The 22,599-nt window shown below is 41.7% G+C and overlaps 1 protein-coding gene across 5 annotated transcripts in view; it reads left to right on the top strand.

Annotated features, from left to right (window-relative positions):
- The window catches only part of supt3h (SPT3 homolog, SAGA and STAGA complex component), a 517,619-nt gene that overhangs the window by 365,208 nt on the left and 129,812 nt on the right, over positions 1–22,599 (top strand). For all 5 annotated transcript variants that reach the window (XM_078542020.1, XM_078542019.1, XM_078542018.1 and 2 more), the window contains one exon: positions 12,237–12,312. In XM_078542020.1, coding sequence (XP_078398146.1) covers positions 12,237–12,312 — 76 coding nt within the window. The remainder of the gene's footprint in view (positions 1–12,236; positions 12,313–22,599) is intronic.

Genomic DNA, 22,599 nt, shown 5'->3' with positions numbered 1-22,599 from the left:
GAAAGAATGTAATTGTATTAGAAGCAGTTCAGAGGAGTTCACTCAGCTGACTTCTGGGATGAGGGCGTTATCTTATGAGGAAAGGTTGGACAGGTTTGGCCTATATCCATTGGAGTTTAGAAGGATGAAAGATGATCTTATTGGAACGTATAAGATCCTGATGGGAATTGACAGGTTGAATGCTGAAAGGATGTTTCCCCTTGTGGGAGAAACTAGAACTAGGGGACATGGTTTAAAAATAAGGTGTGGTAGTGTATTGGGCAACACTCGTCATGGGGGCAGTTAGAGGTCCAAACAAGCCAAAGGCTTTATTCTACCATATGCTTATGGGGATACAGCTCAGGAGAGAGTGTTCAACCAGCAAAGTTTGCTTTACATATTTATACACTTTACAATTGTGCTTGTTACTCAGGTATCCAGTCTGTCACATGACCATGAACAGTACTGGACAATTACAGTATCGATGCCTTATTAGAAGACTAGACCAATCTCTGTTTGAAATAAAGGCTTCCTTTGTAAAGCTAATTAAGCTCCTGCTGTGCACACATTACAATGACCCTGTCCCTTGTGAATGCAAACAGGTTCCCATTCGCAACAGTTATCTCTCTCTAGTGCTAAACGAGTCTCTACTTTACATATATTGTCGTGGTTATGTCTCTTTGTGTAGCTAAACTGCTCAAGTTTCCTCTCTGGGTCTTGAGCAGATTCTGAATTAAGTTTGAATTAAATATGTTTTTAACCCTTTGTGTCACCCGTACACTAAGCTCCCAGCCTGCCGTGTGCCTGTATACCCTTCCACATATCTGTCTAGTTGTCTCATTGTTTTCTGTACTTATGTACCCCTACAAGGGCATCTCCCATTGAAGACAGAAATGAGGATTTTGTTCTCTCAGATGGTCGTGAGCTTGTGGAACTCTCTTCCCCAAAGTGCGGTGGAGGCAGGGTCACTGAATATCTTTAAGGCTGAGCTAGATAGACTATTGATTGGCAAGGAGCCAGAGGGTATGGGGGTAGGAAGGAAAGTGGAGTTGAGGCCATGATCAGATCAGCCACGATCTTATTGAATGGCGGAGCAGGCTCGAGGGCCCAATGGAGGGTAATCCATATTGATGAAGGAGTTTCGATCTCCCATTGTCAAAGCTATCAAGATGCCAGCGAAACAGAGACCCTATGAGGCCCTTAGCACCCTCCTTACATAATGAGTTTCATTAGTCCTTCTTTGCTTCTGGTTAATTTCTGGAGTCATGAAGTCTAGTAGCCTGTTCTCCTTTTGTTTTGTCAGAGAGTTCAGACAATGGAAATGTGAAGTCCATCAGGCAATCTGCCTAGACATGTCCCCTAGTAATCTGCTTTCAGATACTGCTAGAAACTTGGCCAATTTGACTTCTGTAGCCATTTTAAAACAATGCATTTGCAGTTTTAGCTGTTTATTTTTCTTTTTAAAAACAATCCAAGGTGTTACGCTAGCCAATGAAACTAATGATTAATTGCCTATATTGTACATGATAAATCATTATGACAGTGTGCGAGATCAGTAGGTGGTACTTCAGCAGTTATTTCTTCTTCAGTTTGGACATCAGGTTTTTCTAAGTCAGATTTATCTTCTGCAGTTGTTTCACTGGACATTTCTGGGAGCTTCCGTTCCTGCGTTGTTTTCAGGCAAGTCAGTTCCTGCACCAGGTTGTCCCATGTCATTGGTATCCTCACCAGAATAGTCAGGCGGTTTGGTATCCTGGTCACCTTGCTCAGTGGCATTCTGGTCACCTCTACTTTCGTCATCCACCCTCTCTTTGAAGTGGTGTGCAATTTCTAGAATTTTTTCCTGCGGCTTCAGGTGTGGAACTTTTTCAAGAAGACTGGCTTGGACTGTTCTGCTTTGACTTGGGTTTCCAATGCAACAGGTGAATAAATGAGGCAAATCTCCACAAGCCTCTCTGCTTAATAAGGAACAATCTTGATTATAAATAACGTGCAGAGTGTCAGTAAGTTCTCTTCCCATATAACGAAGTGTGGCAGTCATCTGCCATTGCACCTTCAGTGGGATGCCCCCAGACAGTGGAGTCGAATGCCCGAAGGCTGGAGAAACTCGGGGTTCAGCCAGAAAGAAATGATACCCCTGCTCTTGTGTCTAATTTAAAATTCATCTTGTAGCCATTGACCATGGTGTTTTGCTCCAAAAATTCCCCTTGGACTTTGAAATCTTGCCCAAGAAAAGCCCTTCATGTTCGTCAGTACCTTCTATTTCTTGGATACTGGCTGACCAGACCGACTTCGCCATAAATTTTTTAACCATACTTGAAAGCTTTCTGCTGTAGCGTACTGCTTTAAAATGGCCCTGCTTCCTGCAGGAGTGGCACTCTGCATTTATGGTGAGACAATCTTTGCGCTAGTGGGGTTTTTTTATGCCGCCATGAGAACACTGGGCATCTTCGTTCTGGGCCTGCTTTTTAGTGGGTACGCTGGTACCTCTATTGCTCACAAGTGGGACAGAGCCAGTGGTCTGACTCCACAAAGGTTCTCTCTCACCCCGGATTAAAATGTGATTCTGCCTCCATAGCTCAGCATGTCTTGCTAATTGCACTGCCAATGTGAGATCCTCCCTGAACTGCAGAAAATCAAGTAAAGCTTCAAGCACACCTACCACAATGCAGTCTCCAATTAGTTCATCCTTTAGAGCCCAGTACTCGCAACTGTGAGTGAAATGATACAGGTCATGAATGAAAGAGTCAATACTCTGAATTTTTGAGTGCGCCTACTAAACCTCATCTGGTCTGTGATAATGTTCTTTCGAAGACTGAAATATGAATCGAAGGCCTTAATTACCTCTTCATAGGTTGCCATGTGCTCATCAACACGCTGTCTTATTAAGATGTAATCTGCGCTGCTGCCAGTGGAATAGAGGAGTGTGCTGACCTGCTCATTATCAGGCATCTGTGCTAACCCTGAAGTGGTCCTATACCTGTGAATCTCCGGTGCCATTTTTGCTAGTGTGCTGCTTGGTCAGTCCCGTCCATGTGGCCAAAGGATTTATGGAGATGTAGGACTTTCTCCATTATAGTCTGAGACTTCTAATCAATTATCTTGGGACTCTGTTAACACTTTTCCTTCTGATTCTCAGCCATCGTTGTTCCCTGGCTGCTTTGTATTCAATGGCTTTCACTTTCCCGTCACTGTCGGTTATATTCGTAATCTCTGCTATTCGATAGGCGTACCTCTGCCACTATGAAGCATCATCCTAACTGGTCCCTGGATGTGTTTAACACAGACTGCTGGAAACAAGACCTCTAGCGCTATTAACTATACACAACTGTATACAGAGACAGATAAACACGAGAGTTCTTCCAAAACCATATCTCACATCACGTGATTTGACATCACTGATGATGTACATTAGCTATTAGATTTATAGCTATTAACCCTTTATATGACATTGTCCACTTTGAAGGAAGAATAGAAAAGCAGTATACTATTTAAATGGCGAGAGATTGCAGAACTCGGTGGTACAGTGGGACTTAGCTGTCCTGGTACGTGAATCACAAAACGTTAGTTTGCAAGTACAGCAAGTGATTAGGAAGGCAAATGGAATGTTGGTATTTATTGCAAAGGAAATGGAATATAAAAGTAGGAAAGTTTTACTGCAGCTGTACAAGGGCTTGGTGAGACCAGATCTGGAGTTCTGTTTAAAGTTTTGGTCTCCTTATTTGAAAAGGATATAAATGTGTTAGAACAGTTCGGAGAAGATTCACTCCGCACGTTCCTGGGATGAAGGGCTTGTCTTATGACAAACAGGCTGGGCCAATACTCAGTGGAGCTTAGAAGAATGAGAAGTGATCTTATTGAAACGTACAAGATCCTGAGGGGTTTTGATAGGTTGATACCAGGAGGATGTTTCCTCTTGTAAGAAAGACTAGAACTAGGGGACACAGTTTAAAAATAAAAGTCCCTTTTAAGATGGAGATCGGAGAATTTTTTCCTCTCAAGAAGGTTGTTAGTATGTGGAATTCTCTTCCCCAGAGAGCAGTGGAGGTAGGGTCATTGAATTTATTCAAGGCTGAGTTAGATAGATTTTTGACAGACGAGGTAGTCCAGGGTTAAAGGGACAGACAGGAAAGTGGGGTTGAAACCACAATCCAATCAGCGATGATCTTATCGAATGGCAAAGCATGCTTGAAGGGCTGAATGGCCTACTTCTACTCCTAAGTACTATGTTCCTATATAAACTGCTACTGGATACAATGTGAAGGGAAGTACTTTTTGCTGTTTGCATACTGACAAGACTTCAGTGCTAAGGAAAAATACCATTATATAAACAACAAAGAATATTCCCTGTACTATCATAATGCATTAAGCAGTTTGAAGTTGTAGTTGCGCAGCAGGTATGAAACAAACTCAGCACAGAAAGTTAGAGCTTGTTCTTTTCTGTTTAAGTATACTTTAAACAGTGTGTTGAATGCTACTAGTGCCAGTCAACCTCTCTGGCACCAAAAACTAACTTTCACAAGTGGAAATTAACATTTTTATTTTACTTTTTCTTTGTCACTTAATCCAATCTTTCCTACCGTCTATTTCTCTTTCTGTATCTGATTTGACATTGAATTCACCCATTCCAATTTACATTTCTGTCTCAATCTTTGTGCTGTTAATTTCACAATCCTTTAATCTGATTCGTTAAGGAGATATGCAGTGACTTGCTCTCTTCACTTGGATCCCAGGTGTCAGTCTTAAACACCTATATATAATTCAATGATACCAGTATTTCTTGGTGATCAACTATCAACTAGCATGGTTGAAACATGTCTATGCTTTTCGCTTTACCCCTCCTTTTTTTCCAGACATGTCCATCAGCCTTTTGATATTTTGCTGTTAAGGGCTGATAGCAATTGTATTCAATCCATTTGAAACTTTCCCAAATGTGTTCACAAGCAGAGTATCTGAGGCCATGTCTGTAAAACTTAGAACTTAATCATTGAGACGCAATGTGATTCATTTTAGAAGACTTCTTTTTACCTCACAGTGATATAAATTTTAATTCTAAAACAGGAATCTTGTGTGGGGTTAATCAACGTGGTATTTTGAGTCAAGGACTAAAGATTGCACAGACAGAGAGGGCATTTTTATCAGTTAGTAAAAGTCGTTTAAAAGGTCATTCCATGTTATAGACAGGGATTATCAGATTTGACTGGAACCAAGCAGGATCGGGTTAAAGTGCATAACTTTCAGAACACTTGATCGTATGAGCAAAGACAGCACTTTCAATCTGTAAATCATACAGCATAGTCATAATTTAAAGGAATCAGACAATATTAAAAAAATCCTGTTTGTGCCTGTTTTAAATAAATGCTTAATTTTGCCAGATGCACACAAATTTTATAAGGTTCTCAGCAATATCCATCAATGAATTCTTTGAACATTGCACAAAACATGAAGTTTGCTGCTACAACTGTTCATTGTTTTACTGTAGTGATTTGTCAATATCGATACCAGACTCCCACTGTGGCGTGTAATGTTATTTTTTTACTAGAACTAGTTATATCACTACAAACAGAAGATATTCACAATGGACAATTATGGCCATCAGCATTTCTGTGAGTACCACCAGAGGGAATATAAATATTTTCCTTAATGCTGTTAGTTTTTATTCCAGATCAAGTAGTTTGAGAAGAGACTGTGCATGTGCAGGTTTTTTGGCCATGAACTGGATCACATTTTGTTAAAAGCAAAAAACTGCGGATGCTGGAAATCCAAAACAAAAACAAAAATACCTGGAAAAACTCAGCAGGTCTGGCAGCATCTGCGGAGAGGAGCACAGTTAATGTTTCGAGTCCGAATGACCCTTCAACAGAACTAAGTAAAAATAGAAGAGATGTGAAATATAAGCTGGTTTAAGGGGTGGGGTGGGACAAGAAGAGCTGGATAGAGGGCCAGTGATAGGTGGAGATAACCAAAAGATGTCACAGACAAAAGGACAAAGAGGTGTTGAAGGTGGTGATATTATCAAAAGGAATGTGCTAATTAAAGGTAGAAAGCAGGAGGAGCAAGGTACAGATAGCCATTGTGGGGGTGGGGTGGGGGGAAGGGATCGAAATAGGCTAAAAGGTAGAGATAAAACAATGGATGGAAATACATTCAAAAATAATGGAAGTAGGTGGGAAAAGAAAAATCTATATAAATTATTGGAAAAAACAAAAAGGAGGGGGAAAATCGGAAAGGGGGTGGGGATGGAGGAGAGAGGCTAAAAGGTAGAGATAAAATAATGGATGGAAATACACTTAAAAATAATGGCCCTCCATTACGGTCTGATGGTTCTCCGCTTCTTCCTCGAACAGAGGCCCAAACAATCCCCATCCACCACTACTCTCCTCCGTCTGGCTGAACTTGTTCTCACACTGAACAATTTCTCCTTAAACTCCTCTCACTTCCTCCAAATAAAAGCTGTGGCTATGGGTACCCGCATGGGCCCCAGCTATGCCTGTCTCTTTATGGGGTATGTGGAACATTCCTTGTTCCAGTCCTACTCCGGCCCCCTCCCACAACTCTTTCTCCGGTACATCGATGATTACTTCGGTGCTGCTTCATGCTCTCGTCTGGACCTGGAAAAATTTATTAATTTTGCTTCCAATTTCCACCCCTCCATCATTTTTACATGGTCCATCTCTGACATTTCCCTTTCCTTCCTCGACCTCTCTGTGTCAATTTCTGGTGCTAGACTGTCCACCAATATCCATTACAAGCCTACCGACTCCCACAGCTACCTCGACTACAGCTCCTCACACCCCGCTTCATGTAAGGACTCCATCCCATTCTCTCAGTTCCTTCGCCTCCTTCGCATCTGTTCTGATGATGCCACTTTCAAAAAGTTCCTCTGACATGTCCTCCTTCCTTAACCGAGGTTTTCCACCCACGGTGGTTGACAGGGCCCTCAACCGTGTCCAGCCCATCTCCCGCGCATCCGCCCTCACACCTTCCTCTCCCTCCCAGAAACATGATAGGATCCCCCTTGTCCTCGCCTATCACCCCGGCACCCTCCGCATTCAAAGGATCATCCTTCACCATTTCCGCCAACTCCAGCATGATGCCACCACCAAACACATCCCCCCCCTCCCCCCCCCGGCGGCATTCTGCAGGGATCGTTCCCTCTGGGACACCCTGGTCCACTCCTCCATCACCCCTTACACCTCAACCCCCTCCCACGGCACCTTCCCATTCAACCGCAGAAGGTGCAACACCTGCCCCTTTACTTCCCCTCTCCTCACCGTCCAAGGGCCCAAACACTCCTTTCAAGTGAAGCAGCATTTCACTTGCACTTCCCTCAACTTAGTCTACTGCATTCGTTGCTCCCAATGCGGTTTCCTCTACATTGGAGAGACCAAACGCAGACTGGGTGACCGCTTTGCAGAACACCTTCGGTCTGTCCGCAAGCATTACCCAGACCTCCCTGTCGCTTGCCATTTTAACACTCCACCCTGCTCTCTTGCCCACATGTCTGTCCTTGGCTTGCTGCATTGTTCCAGTGAAGCTCAACGCAAACTGGAGGAACAGCACCTCATCTTCCGACTGACTAGGCACTTTACAGCCTTCCGGACTGAATATTGAGTTCAACAATTTCACATCATGAACTCTCTCCTCCATCCCCACCCCCTTTCCGATTTTCCCCCTCCTTTTTGTTTTTTCCAATAATTTATATAGATTTTTCTTTTCCCACCTACTTCCATTATTTTTGAATGTATTTCCATCCATTGTTTTATCTCTACCTTTTAGCCTATTTCGATCCCTTCCCCCCACCCCACCCCCACAATGGCTATCTGTACCTTGCTCCTCCTGCTTTCTACCTTTAATTAGCACATTCCTTTTGATAATATCACCACCTTCAACACCTCTTTGTCCTTTTGTCTGTGACATCTTTTGGTTATCTCCACCTATCACTGGCCCTCTATCCAGCTCTTCTTGTCGTCGTCCCCCACCCCCTTAAACCAGCTTATATTTCACATCTCTTCTATTTTTACTTAGTTCTGTTGAAGGGTCATTCGGACTCGAAACATTAACTGTGCTCCTCTCCGCAGATGCTGCCAGACCTGAGTTTTTCCACACTTATTTTGTAATTGTCCATATAGCTTGCAAGGAAGTGGTCTGTATGCATGACTTTCCCATCTGAAAATCATCTCAAAGGTGAATATGTGGTGACAGCCCTGTGCGTTGGTTAGGACATAAAATCTAAGGCATTAAATCCCCACCCCAAAAAATGGACAGGAACATTACCATGCAAAGTCATCCATTCATACTCTTTGAAACCAGCTTTGGATGGGGATCTTTCAAATTGGCACCTTAGCCTTGCGCAAAACCAGTATTTGCAATTGTATTCACCTTGCTATGCCCCTGCTTGCTGCCATATATGACACTTGATGGAAAATCTGCATTATAAAATCTGTATTACTTAATGGGTACAAGGGGTGAAGCTGATACCTTTACCAGCATAACATGTAAAGATAATATTTTTTTCTAATATTACTTTCGGACACTGAAGCAGGCTTGTGGGGGCTATGTGTGTGACTAATTTAATTAAACTGAAGACAGTCAGACTGCAAGTTTTACTTCACCAAAGGGATTAGGTGTAAAAGCAGGCATTTTGAAATGGAAATAGACTAGCTAACATTTGCATTTGTTGATAAATTGAGAGATTGTTTGTATTTCAAAGAGGCATTAGAGAGTGATAAGGAAAATGATTGCATCTTGCAGGAGTTCATAGATAAACAAGTATCATGTTTTATTAACCCAAAAGCAAAGACAAGATGGAAACATAAAAGATCTTATATTTGGAAGAGTTTGAGTTTCAAAGAAAGTTTAAAATGATGGATCTAAAGAATAAAAGGGGGAAGATATATTTACAGGAAGATTGAAAGATGCATGTGAATGGCCATTTGAGATCCTGAAGAGTTTGCTGTGAAGTATCAGTTTCTAGCCACCCCGGAGAAGTGCTTGCTTGTCCCAGAAAGCAAGTTTTGGTAAAAACCTTGGAATTCCGTTGTCGAGTGAGAGGAAGAGAGAAGTTGTGAAATACCTCCCTTATAGCAATAGTGGGTGCCTTGTGGTAATATTACTGGATATTTTATAGATTAAGAATCTATTTGGACTATTGCCTGGAAAAGAACATTTATTTGGGAGTCTAGCTAGGTAGAAATCTTTTGGGAAATGTTATAAGACTAAATTTAACTATAACTGTAATCTTGCGTGTTTAAGTTTTCTTTTCTTTTGTGAATAAATGTTTTAATTTAATATTTTAAGCCTCAAAAAGTGGTAGTGGACTCTCCACTTCTGACTTTAGTGCACATACCTTCTCGTAATAAAAATATAAATTGCGAATCATTGTGATAACTTGGCCAAGTTTTCCTTTGGGATTTGGTCAGCCTGGCAATTATCACTTGTCATATTATAAAAAACATTTAATGATGCCTTGGAGGAAGTCAGCTGCTTGAGTGCACTGGATTCCTCTCCTCTTCGACCCTGAACAATCAGTCCTCAGCAAAGACCTTAGCTTCATCCCCTAATGTCCCTATCTCAGTGATTTTTAAGCTTAGCACAATGCTGAACTCTTCTTCAATCACCTTTGCCCCCCTGCTTGCAGTCCTTCCGATGCACAGTGACCCTTTCTCCCGTATTCAGAGTTTATTCTACCTGGACACCTTCCTTGGACTGCTTACCCTCTCTAGGTCTTTTCATTGAGAACTGCCGGTGCAACATTGGCCATTTCAGGTTTTCTATAGTGCTCATTCACGCTAACTTACCTGCCTCTGATCTTGCAGCACTCACCTGAGAGAACATTGTAATTAAATTTGCTGACAAGGGTGGTGCTGTTGTTGTTTAGTGAATCAGACCTCTACCATGCAGCAGCTGATTGCCAACCCTGACATCTCCTCCTACCTCTGCCGGGCCATGCCGCCATCCCATCAGCCTCCACATTCAACGGATCATCCTCTGTCACCTTCAGCATAATGCCATCACCAGAGACAGTTTCCTCCAGAGATCCTAGTCCACTGCTCAATCAGCCTTAACAACTTCTGCCTCCTACAGCACCTTCCCATGAGAGTGCAAGAGGTGCAACAGCTGCTCTTTTACCTTTTAATTAGCACTACCTGACCCTTTTTCCTACTTTATTCGTTCTTGGTACTGTCCAGCTCAATAGGTTTTGGTCCTTCACCTGAATTTCTCAACAACAAAAAAAAACATTATCTTACGTCCTTGTTCCTAATAAAAGGAACTTCTCACTGTTCAAGACTCCAACCTCACATTTTCCAGGTGAAACAGTGATTTGCTCGTACCAAGAGCTGGAAAGTGGGATTAGACTGGACTGTTCTTTCTCGGCTGACACAGACATGATCGGCCAAATGACGACGACCTGTGATGTCAAGTTTCTACCTTTCGAGGCTGGAAACCTGAAATAAAAATAGAAAGTCTGAAAATATCCAGCCTTTCAATTTAGTATACTGTATTTGCTGCTCTCCATGAGATCTTCTCTACACTGGAGAGACCAAAGGCAGTTTGGGTGACTGCTTTGTGGAACACTTCTGTTCAGTCTGCAAGTGTGACACCAAGCTCCCAATAGCCTGTTATTTTAATATGTCACTGCATTCTCACTCTGACCTCTCTGTCCTCGTCCTCTTATATTTTTCCAATAAAGCTTAATGTTAGCTCAAGGAACAGCACTTCACCTTTCGATTAGGCACTTTGCAGCCTTCTGGACTCAACATTGAGTTCAACAATTGCAGATCATAAACATTGCTGTCATCTTTCAGTCAGTAGATATTGATAATGATTCTCCTTTTCCCATCTACATCTCCTGTAGATCCATCTTTTGTTGCTTTATTTGTCATTACTACCCCCTTTTGCCTTGCATCATCATCCCTTTCGTCATTTAATCTGGCCTGCCGTCCACTCTATAACAGACCTTCCTTTTCGTTCTTTTCTCCCCTCCTTTCTCTGTCCCTGCACTTGCTCAAAATTGGTGGCTTTTCCCAGTTCTGTTGAAAGGCGATCAACCTGAAACATTAATTGGTTCTGTCTCTGCAGGTGCTGGCTGCCCAGCCGGGTATTTTCAGACTTTCTATTTTTATTTCTGATTTCCAACATCCAAAGATAGAACTTTACATCACAGGAGGAGGCCATTTGGCCCATCGTCTGTGTCAGTCGAAAAAGAACAGTCCTGTCTAATCCCACTCTCCAGCTCTTGGTACATAGCCCTACAGGTTATTGCACTTCAAAGCATATTGAAGTATTTTTAAAATGTGATAAGGGTTTTTGTCTCTACTACCCTTTCAGGCAGTGCGTTCCAGACTCTGGGTGAAAACATATTTTCCTCAACATCCCTCTAATCCTTCTGCTAATTACTTTAAATCTATTCCTCCTGGTTATTGCCCTTTCTGCTAAGGGAAGTAGGCCTTTCCTATCCACTCTATCTAGTTGTCCCATAATTTTACGCATCTCAACTGAATCTCCCTTTAGCCTTTTCTGTCCAAAGAAAGAAACCTATCCTGTCCAATCTTTTCTTAGAGTTAAAATTCTCTATTCCTGGCAACATCCTTGCAAATCACTTCTCTAATGCCATCATATTCTTTGTGTATTGTGGTGACCAAAACTGTATATGTACTGCAGCTGTGGCCTTTCTACTGTTTTATACAGTTCTGGCAAACCTTTCAGCTCTCAGGTTCCATACCTTGGCTAATAAAGGAAAGTATCCCACATGCCTTCTTTACCTTGTCTGCCTGTGCTGCTATCTTCAGGGATCTGTGAACATGCACTTCAGGCTCTACAGTATTTTGCATTTGCATTCCTGTAATGAATGTACATTTTGACAAAAATTCTGTCACTTTTTACAGAAATAATTTTTACCCACGAAGTGTCAAGCACATTAAAAAGCATGTAATAATTGAGTTAGTTTTTAATCTGTATAATGACAATTTAAATTATGCTGCTTCATAATATTTAATATAAAGGATTCCAAGGACAGTATTTTCATATTTTATCTTTTGTGTGCATTATACAGTGTCAATTCAGTTCATCCAGAATATTAGCATGAGAATATTGCCTCAAATTTAAAAACACAAAAGCCCCTTTGTATGTAGTCATTTCAGAAATACACTAGTTTTTATTTTTGTTCTAACGGTTGTTTTGAAACAAATTTGTTAACCCTTTAGGCTGCAGCATCCAGTTTCAAAATAATGTAGCCAATTACTTTTGTGTTCTAGAGAGCTGAGCGCCAAACTCGAATGATGGATTCATCCCAATATGCAGAGTACTCCGAGAGCCGCCAGCTGAGTTTTGGTGAGTACAGTCAAACCTTGGTAAATGTGAATGAAATTAATGAAATTCCAATTACACTACTACTCTCATTTTTACATTGTATCTAAAATGATACTACTGCTCCTGTAGTCTTTAAAATGACATGCATGTATGCTACATATTAGGGCAAAATTGATGTGATTGAAGAGGTTAAAGGAGGACAGATTCCCTATCTAAACTCCTCCAACACTCTATCAACCCCTTCACCTCCTCCGCCTTCAAGTTCCTCCTTAAAATCTTTTTGCAGTTAAGCTTTTGGTCATCCCTCCTAAAATCCTCTCCTTTGAGTTAACACCTATTTATTTCTGATTACATCTCTGAAACAACTTGTGTTATTCTTCTACATTAATGGTTCTATATAAAGGAGGCTGTTGATATATTGCAACATTGGGCATGATTCTAGGGTTTATTAAAGTGGAGTGGGAGATTACAGTTAGTTACAATTGGGTGGGAGACTAGCCACTTCTATGTAATTACAGTGGGGTGGGAGGTTGGTCACTGCAACGTAAATACAGTGGGTAATGGGTTGCGATACTAGTCACTGTGTCACATGTGGAGTGAGCAGTTGCAGTATTCAACATCTGCTTTCTGTGCCTTTGATCTTTTACTCCATTTTATCCCATCCCAGTAAATGCATTTCTTTTTTTGACTGGAAAGTAGAAGCGTTATCTTATATCTGGGCAATCTTAAAGCCAAGTGTACGCATTAAATACTTAGCTATGTATAAATTAGGTAATTGGGTACGATATGTCACATATAGATTCATGATGTTATCAAAGATAAAATTTTAAATTTTTTTAATCAGTACCAAAAATTTGGTTATCAGGAAAGTTAAATATTTCAGGTTTGTGATTACAAATTTAGTTTGTATTTTACTTAAGGAACAGAATTTTGTAATTTTACACTGGAAGACTTTGTTTTGTAGAGGACTTCACAAATTTAAGGTCTGATACAATGAAATTGTGCCAGGAGTGATTATTGAGAATTTAAGTGCAAGCCCCTACAATATCTGACCATTAACATTAATGCTAAAACTTTGTACCTACATTTTCTTTATGCGCTCTTGTGGATGAGGCTCCCTACTAGCATTTAATTTTGTAAAATTATCTTTAACAGTAATTTGAAATGAACAATTTTGTACAAGATAATTGTAGGTTCTGTACATTAAATCAAGAGTGAAAGAATTAACATCTTGCAGTCAGTATAACTGTACAAGCTCTGGACCATTAGCAACTAGTGCACATTGACTGATCACAAATAACCTCAGCATAAAAGGAATCTTTTTCTTAACTAACAGTGCATCTAGCTTTTAAAACTTCCTGCCGAGATGTCCATTCATTTCAGGCCAACTTGGCTACAGCTGCACATTCCAAGGCTAAATACTGTGTTCACATAATTAATGAATATCGACATTTATAACTTAGTTACTGGAAGTGTTTGTGAACTAGTACAATACAGGTTGTAAATTAGAAAGCTTGCTCACTACCTCGAGATTTTGTTAATAGATGAGTAAGAGTTAGGTTAAAGGTCACAAACACAGAAGAAAGCAATTAAATCATGACAAAGTTGCACATGATTCTAACACAGACAAAAACAGAATAATTGTCATTATTTAAACAGACTCTCATTCTGTAGATTCAAATGTTGCAACAGATCTCTCAATCTCCTTTTCAGTGTGACTTGAGAGAATAATTATTTTTGAATATCTGGTTCAGTAGATGCAGCATTTCAAATAACATTACACTGAACCACAGCACAGACATTCTGAGCAAAACAATCTGCTGCTCCTTTATATGTGTTTCATTTCTCTAGCAAATGCTGAGAAGTAATTGACTTTGCTGGGTTAGTTATTGAGCTGTAAAAATGAGTGGTTTTTGCTAGGACCTGAAATGGCTGGTGACTATGTTTTGAACTAAAACTCCACAAAATGTCTTTATCCCTTCCTGCCTTTGAAGTGCAGCTGCTCTGATACAGTCATAGTCTGGGATTCATTCTCAGCAGAAAATATTGTTGTGTGGTGCTGATCATGATCAACAAAATATACGTATAGGATACACCAGAGAGGAGTGGTTTATGGAAGGGTGAAAATGAGTTGTATTGAACAACAAACTAACTGTTTATCCTCCATCTATCACCAGTTCCTGACTGGTGATTACTCTTTCTAATAGACGACCAGTTACAATGTTGAATGTAATTGGCGACTGCTGAGGACAAGCATGTTAACATCGTATGAGATTACCCAAATTTTGTAAATAAAATAGTCAGATATTTTAAAATGTACACACATGAAGAGTGGGTGATTTGCAAAAAAACCTCTCATTCAATATGGCATTTTAAAAAGAAGTTTCCATTTGTGATCTGGTGAGGTTTCAAATCACTGGTCTGTATCAAACATGTTTTTCCAGTTTAGATCTTTACTGAACTATTTATTTCTATCATCAGCTCTGTCAGATTGATGAAGACTGCTTGTTTACCTATTTTCACATACGAATATTGACAGGGATCATGAAGTACATTTACATTAAACATTAACAAACTTTTTGTAAGCAGATGTGAGAATATGCCAATATAGTAGTTGCAGAATGCAAAATCTCGCACTAATTAGGACAATTCATTACCTTTCAAAGAGCCTTAACTAATTCATAAAATAATTTAGCAGCTGTAAGTCAGGCAAATTGTTTCTCTATCCATTTTAATTTCCAGCAAAAAAAGTGGAATTAATCTTAGAATTGAGTTGCCACAATTTTTATCAGGTGCAAATTCACAAGCACCTTCCAAAGCCACGGCTACTATCATCTAGAAGGACAAGGGCAGCAGACATATGGGAACACCACCACCTGGAAGTTTCCCTCCAAGTCACTCACTATCCTGACTTGGAAATATATCACCGTTCCTTCACTGTCGCTGTGTCAAATTCCTGGAACTCCCTTCCTAACAGCACTGTGGGTGTGCCTACACCACAAGGACTGCAGCGGTTCAAGAGGGCAGCTCACCACCACCTTCTCAAGGGCAACTAAGGATGGGCAATAAATGCTGGCCCAGCCAGCGCAGCCCACACCCCATGAATGAATAAAAAAAATATCAAAATAATGTTGCTGAAGAATGTGGATGAACAGAGTGTCCCTAGGATTTTAAATGCATAATTTCCTGAAAGTATTAATGCAGGCAGATAAAGCCATAAAAAAGACCGACAGCATTTTGAGTTTTATAAATAGGGGCATAGAGTGCAAGAGTAATGATGAATTTGTACAACAATCGGTTAAGCCAAAGTTAAAACACTAGATGATTTGGAGTGCTCATTACAGAGGAACACATTAATGCAGTAGGATATGCAGTGTCAATTCTGTTACGAGGATGTGGTTTTTGAAGATATGATTTCTGATTTTCTTCTGTGGCTGGATCTTAAACTGGAACCCTATACTGGCAGTTATGTTTTTATTTAAGAAACTCCCTCCACCACTGACGCACAGTAGCAGCAGTGTGTACCATCTACAAGATGCACTGCAGGAATTCACCAAGGCTCCTTCAACAGCACCTTTCAAACCCACGATCATTACCATCTAGAAGGACAAGGGCAGCAGATAGAAGAGAACACCGCCACCTAGAAGTTCCTCTTCAAGTCACTCACCATCCTGACTTGGAAATATATCGCCGTTCCTTCACTTTCGCTGGGTCAAAATCCTGGAACTGCCTTCCTAACAGCACTGTGAGTGTGCCTACACCACATGGACTGCAGCGGTTCAAGAAAGCAGCTCATCATCACCTTCTCAAGGACAACTAGGGATGGGCAATAAATGCTGGTCTAGCCAGTGCAGCCCACATCCTGTAAATGAATTTAAAAAAACAGCCCAGACAGGCTGAGCTGCTACAAAATACAATTTAGCAGTTCCAAGTGGGAATGAAGACAGATAATCAACCCTCCGGGGAGTGTGAAAGACTCAATTTCCTGACTATTCTCACCATATTGAGACTTTGCAAATCAAATTTCTGAGATGAGACATCATAATTCAATTACCTGTTCTGAAACAATAACTGCAGCAAACATGAACTAATGAAGCCCCTCTGAAATATATTACCAGCAAGGTATTTTAAGGGAACCCCTGTCAGGCAGGAGCGAGGAAGAAGTGAAAAGGAGAACACTGCACTGAACCAGGTTTTTGGAGCCACGTGCCTTCTCTTTCTCTCTCTGGAAGTACTGCGCCCAGTTTATAAAGTGATCACCCTAAGAAGAAACCGACTGCGAACCGAGATATTTTAAAACATGAAAATTTGCTCCGTATGACTGCATTCAGGAGCACAGCTAAACTAAACAGCTGCAATGTTGAATCACTGCATCAAGACCAATCAAGGAACAGCTAACTGTATACTCCATTTTTTCTTTCATGAACTTTAAAATCCTTATAATCCTAGCCACTTACTCTGCCATCTGGACTTGTGTGTGTGTGTGTGTGTGTGTGTGTGTGTGTGTGGGCCCAGACGAATGTGTGTGACCTTATGAATGGTGTTGCGTTTTTCTCATTTTTTTAGCTTGGAAATAGTTTAAATAAACTTACCTTGTTCTTTGTTTAACCTAAAAAAAACCTGTCTAAGTATCTCTCTCCAACTGAACTCACCTTCTGGGAGGGGAGACAGCCAGACCTGCGAGGGACACCTCTACTCGGGCAGCAGGCTGAGTATGAAAAAATTCAGGAGTGACACCACAGGAAAACCGCAAGTCCATTGGTTGGTGAGAAGCTGCTGTTGGGGGGGGTGTTTTAATAGCTTAAAACTAGAAAAACGTATAATTTATAAAGAAGTAGCTACTTGGTTTTCAGTAAGGAGCGCTAGCAATAGGGAAGTAAAGTTAAACCAAGTCAAAGTGAATTAAAGTAAACCAAAGTAAGATAAAGTTAGTGTAAGCGTAGTAAAGTTAAGTTACTAGTAATTTATTCTACACATTCTACTTATTCTAAGTGTAATAAATAGTTTTTAGAATTACAGGATAGCAGGTCAGCTCAGCCAGGTGGAGTGCACATCCTGAGGTATGTGTGAAGTCATGGACGCACTATGTGTTCCCGACAAACACATCTGTAGGAACCAGCTGCACAAGCTTGAGCTCTGGGGTTTGGAGCTTGAGCGGTGGCTGGAGTCACTGTTGTGCATCCACGAGGCAGAGGACTACGTGGATAGCACGTTTATGGAGGTGGTCGCATCACAGGTCAGAGAGGGAATGGGTGACCACCACGCAGTCTAAGAGAACCAGGCAGGTATTGCAAGAGTCCCCTGAGCCTATCTTGCTTGCTAATCGGTTTTCCAATTTGGATGCTGATGAGGGTGATGGTTCCTCAGGGGAGTGCAGCCAGAGCCAAGCCTCTGGCACCACTGGCGGCTCAGCTGTACAGGGCGGGAGGAAGAAGAATGGAAAGGCAATAGTGATAAGGAATTCCATAGTTAGAGGATCAGACAGGCGTTTCTGTGGCAGTAAACGTGACTCCAGGATGGTGAGCTGCCTCCCTGGTGCCAGGGTCAAGGATGACATGGAGCAGCTGCAGGACACCCTTCGGCGCGAGGGGGAGAAAGTCAGCCAGAAGTCATGGTCCACATTGGTACCAACGACATAGGTAGGAAGAGGGATAAGCAGATTTCAGGGAGTTTGGAAGGAAATTAAAAAGCAGGACCTCAAGAACAGTAATCTCAGGATTACTCCTTGTGCCACATGCTAGTGAGCATAGGAATAGGAGGATAGATCGATTAAATACGTGGCTGGAGAACTGGTGTAGGAGAGAAGGCATCAGATTTCTGAAGCATTGGGACCAGTTCTGGGGCAGGTGCTGGAGCCTGTACAAGCTGGATGGGTTACATCTCAACAGGACTGGGACGAATATACTCACAGGGAGATTTGCTAGTGCTGTTGAGGTTGGTTTAAACTAGATTGCCAAGGGAGGTGGGAACCTGAGGGGTGGCCCAAATTGGAAGAAAGTAAAGTTAGAAACAGGAAGTAGCAGTGAGACCAGAAGGCAGGAGAAACAAAGCACAGCATTGAGTATGCTTCGAATGCGGAATGATGTCAAAAAGACAAAGTTAAGGGCACTCTACCTGAATGCGCACAGCACTCGCAATAAGGTAGATGATCTAAAGGCACAAATAAAGGTAAATGTGTATGATATAATTGCCATTACAGAAACAAGGCTGCATGGTGACCAAGACTGGGAACTGAACATTCAAGGATATTCGATGTTTAGGAATGACAAACAAGAAGGGAAAGGAGGTGGAGTTGCGCTGATAATAAGGGATGGGATCAGTGCATTAGTAAGGGAGGACCTCAGGTCGGAAGAACAGTGTGTGGAATCTGTTTGGGTGGAGCTAAGAAACAATAAAGGGCAGCAGACATTGGTTGGAGTTGTTTATCAGCCACCAAACTGTAATGGTAATGCGGGGCATGGTATTAATCAGGAGATGAGAGAAGCATGTAGCATGGGCAATACAGTAATCATGGGTGACTTCAATCTGCATATAGACTGGGTAAACCAATTGAGCACTAATGCTGTGGAAGACAAATTTCTGGGGTGTGGAAGACAAATTTCTGGAGTGTGTTAGAGATGGTTTTCTAGAGCAGTATGTTGAGTAGACCAGAGGACAGGCTATTTTAGATCTAGTATTATGTAATGAAAAAGGGCTAATTAACAATTTTGTTGGAAAAGAACCTTTAGGGATGAGTGACCACAATATGATAGAATTTTTCATTATGTTTGAAAGTGAGGTAGTTTACTCTGAAGCAAGGGTGTTAAAGTTAAAGAAAGGAAATTATGAAGGCATGAGGGACAAATTGGCTGAGGTGGATTGGGAAAATACGTTAAATGGTATGACTGTACATAGGCAATGAATAGTCTTCAAAGAACTATTACATAGCTTACAGCACCTATACATTCCTTCAAGGTGCAAAAACCCAAAAAAAGTCAGTCAACCATGGCTGACAAAGGAAGTTAAGGATTGTATAAGATTAAAAGAAAAGGCTTATAAAGTTGTCTGATGTAATAGTAAACCTGAGGATTGGGAGATTTTTAGAATACAGCAATGGAAGACTAAGGAACTGGTAAAGAAAGGGAGAATAGAATATGAATGCAATCTACCAAAAAGCATAAAAATGGACTGTAAAAGCTTCTATAGGTATGTATAAAGGAAGCGTTTGGCTAAGACAAATGTGGGTCCATTAAAGGCCAGAGTCAGGAGAATTCATAATGGGGAATTGAGAAATGGCAGAAAAGCTAAATGATTACTTTGTGTCTGTTTTCACTGATGAAGATACAGGAAATGACCCAGATTTAGAGATCCAAGGGACTAGGGAGAATAAGGAGTTGAAAGAAATTAGTTTAAGTCAGAAGGTTGTATTGGAGAAATTAATGGGACTGAAAGTTGATAAGTCCCCAGGACCTGATATTCTGCATCCCAGAATATTGAAAGAGGTTGCTATTGAGATAGTGGATGCATTGGTGATCATTTTCCAAAATTCTATATGGAATGGTTTCTGAAGATTGAAAGGTAACAAATGTCATCCCACTATTTAAGAAGGGAGGGAGAGAGAAAACAGGGAACTACAGACCTGTTAGTCACACATCAGTAGTAGGGAAAATGCTAGAATATATTATAAATGATGTGATAAATGGATATTTGAATAATCATGGTCTCATTGGGCATAGTCAGCATGGATTTGCAAATGAGAAATCATCTTTGACGAACTTGTTGGAGTTTTTTTGAGGACGTTACCAATAAAATTGATATTTAGGCCTTTATTTTATTTAATCTCAACCTGGCTCCTGAGGCCTGCCCATGGTGGATACTGGGTAAATTGGCATGGAGGGTGTCAAGGCAAAGGTTGGTGGATTGGCAAGGGGGCAATGGAGTGGGTTGAGGGTTTGGGTTAGCATGCAGGGTATACAGGGCCATTGAGGGTGGGTAGGGGGCATGGGTTGACATTGTTCTACATGGATGGGGCATGGGTAGTGGGATAGGAGGCAATATACTGGCATGGATTAAGGATTGGCTAACAGGCAGAAAACAGAGAGTAGGAATAAACAGGTCATTCCTGCGTTGGCAGGCTCTGATTAGTGGGGTGCCCCAAGGATCAGTACTTGGACCCCAGCTGTTCACAATATATATCAATGATTTGGGTATGGGGACCAAATGTAGTATTTCCAAGTTCGCGGATGACACAAAGCGAAGCAGGAATGTGTGTTGTGAGGAAGATGTAAAGCGGCTACTGGAGGATTTGGACAGACTTAGTGAGTGGGTAAGAAAAAGGCAGATGGAAGATAATGTGGAAAAATGCGAGGTTATCCACTTTGGTAGAAGGAATAAATGTGTAGAGTATTTCCTAAAGGGTAAGAGATTAGAAGGTGTAGGTGTACAAAGGGACCTGGGTGCCCTTGTCCATAAGTCACTGAAAGCTAACATGCAAGTGCAGTAGGTAATTAGGAAGGCTAATGGAATGTTAGCCTTTATTGCAAGAGGATTTGAGTACAGGAGTAGCGAAGTCTTGCTTCAATTGTATAGCAGCTTGGCTACAGCATCTGGAGTACTGTGTGCAGTTTTGGTCCCCTTACCTCAGAAAGAATATTATTGCCACAGAGGGAATGCAATGTAGGTTCACCAGACTTGTTCCGGGATGGCGGAACTGTTTTATAAAGAAAGATTGGGGAAACTGGGCCTGTATTCTCTAGAGTTTCGAATAATGAGAGGTGATCTCATTGAAACCTACAAAGTACTACAAGGGGAGCTGATGGTGTAGCTGATGGTATTGCCGCAGGACTAGTAATCCAGAGACCCAGGGTTCGAATCCTGCCATGGCACATGGTGAAATTTGAATTCAATAAAAATCTGGACTTAAAACTAATTAAAACTAAACACAAACGCCGATTGTTGTAAAAACCCCTCTGGCTCACTAATGTCCTTCAGGGGCATTATCGACCTAGGCACCGGAAACTGGCAATCTCAGCCCTGTGGACCCTGCAAAGTCCTCCCTACTAACATGTGGGAGCTGGTGCCAAAATTGGGAGAGCTGTCTCACAGACTAGTCGAGCAACAGTCTGACATAGTCATCCTCACGGAATCATCGCCATCCCTGGGTGTGTCCTGTCCCAACGGCAGAGTTGCCCTGGGAGTATTGAACATCGACTCTGTCTCATAGCATCAGGTCAAACATGGGCAAGGAAACCTCCTGCTGATAACCATGTAGCGCCCTCCCTCAGCTGGTGAATCAGTGCTCCTCGATGTTGAACACCACTTGGAGGAAGCACTGAGGGTACTCAGTGCTTCTGAGTACTCAGTGAGTACACAGAATGTACTCTGGGACTCCAATGTCCATCACCAAGAGTGGCTCAGTAGCACCAGTACTGACTGAGCTGGCCGAGTCCTAAATGACATAGCTGCTAGGTCTGTGACATGTGGTGAGGGAACCAACAAGAGGGAAAAACATACTTGACCTCAACCTGCCTGCCACAGATGCATCTGTCCATGTCCAGTCATTGTGGAGAAGAAGTGCCACCTTCACATTGAGGATACCCTCTGTTGTGTTGTGTGGCACTACCATCGTGCTAAATGGAATAGATTTCGAACAGATCTAGCAACTCAAGACTGGGCATCCATCAGCAGCAGAGTTGTACTTGAACACAACCTGTAACCTCATATCCACCATATCCCCTACTCTACCATTACCATCAAGCCAGGGGATCAACCCTGGTTCAATGAAGTGTGCAGAAGGGCATGCCAGGAGCAGCACAGGCATACCTAAAAATGAGGCGTTAAACTGGTGAAGCTATAACATAGGACTACTTCCATGCCAAACAGCATAAGCAGCAAGTGATAAACAGAGCTAAGAGATCCCACAACCAACGGATCAGCTCTGCAGTCCTGCCGCATCCAGCCGTGAATGGTGGTGGACAATTAAATAACTCACTGGAGGAGGAGGCTTCACAAATATCCCCATCCTCAATGAAGGAGGAGCCCAACACATCAGTACATTTGTAGCATTTGCTACAATCTTCAGCCAAAGGTGCCGAATGGATGATCCACCTCGGCCTCCTCTGGAGGTCCCCAGCATTACAAATGCCAGTCTTCAGCCAATTCGATTCACTCCATGGGATATTAAGAAACGGCTGAAAGCACTGGATACTGCAAAGGCTACGGGCCCTGACAATATTCCAGCAATAGTACTGAGGACTTGTGCTCCAGAACTTGCTGGGTCACTAGCAAAGCTGTTCCAGCACAGCTACAACACTGGCATCTACCCGGCAA

The sequence above is a fragment of the Cetorhinus maximus genome, chromosome 5, assembly GCF_964194155.1.
Source record: "Cetorhinus maximus chromosome 5, sCetMax3.hap1.1, whole genome shotgun sequence".
NCBI classification, from domain to species: Eukaryota; Metazoa; Chordata; class Chondrichthyes; order Lamniformes; family Cetorhinidae; genus Cetorhinus; species Cetorhinus maximus.
The sequence above is the reverse complement of the archived record's forward strand: the minus strand, read 5'-3'. Positions and strand labels throughout refer to the sequence as shown.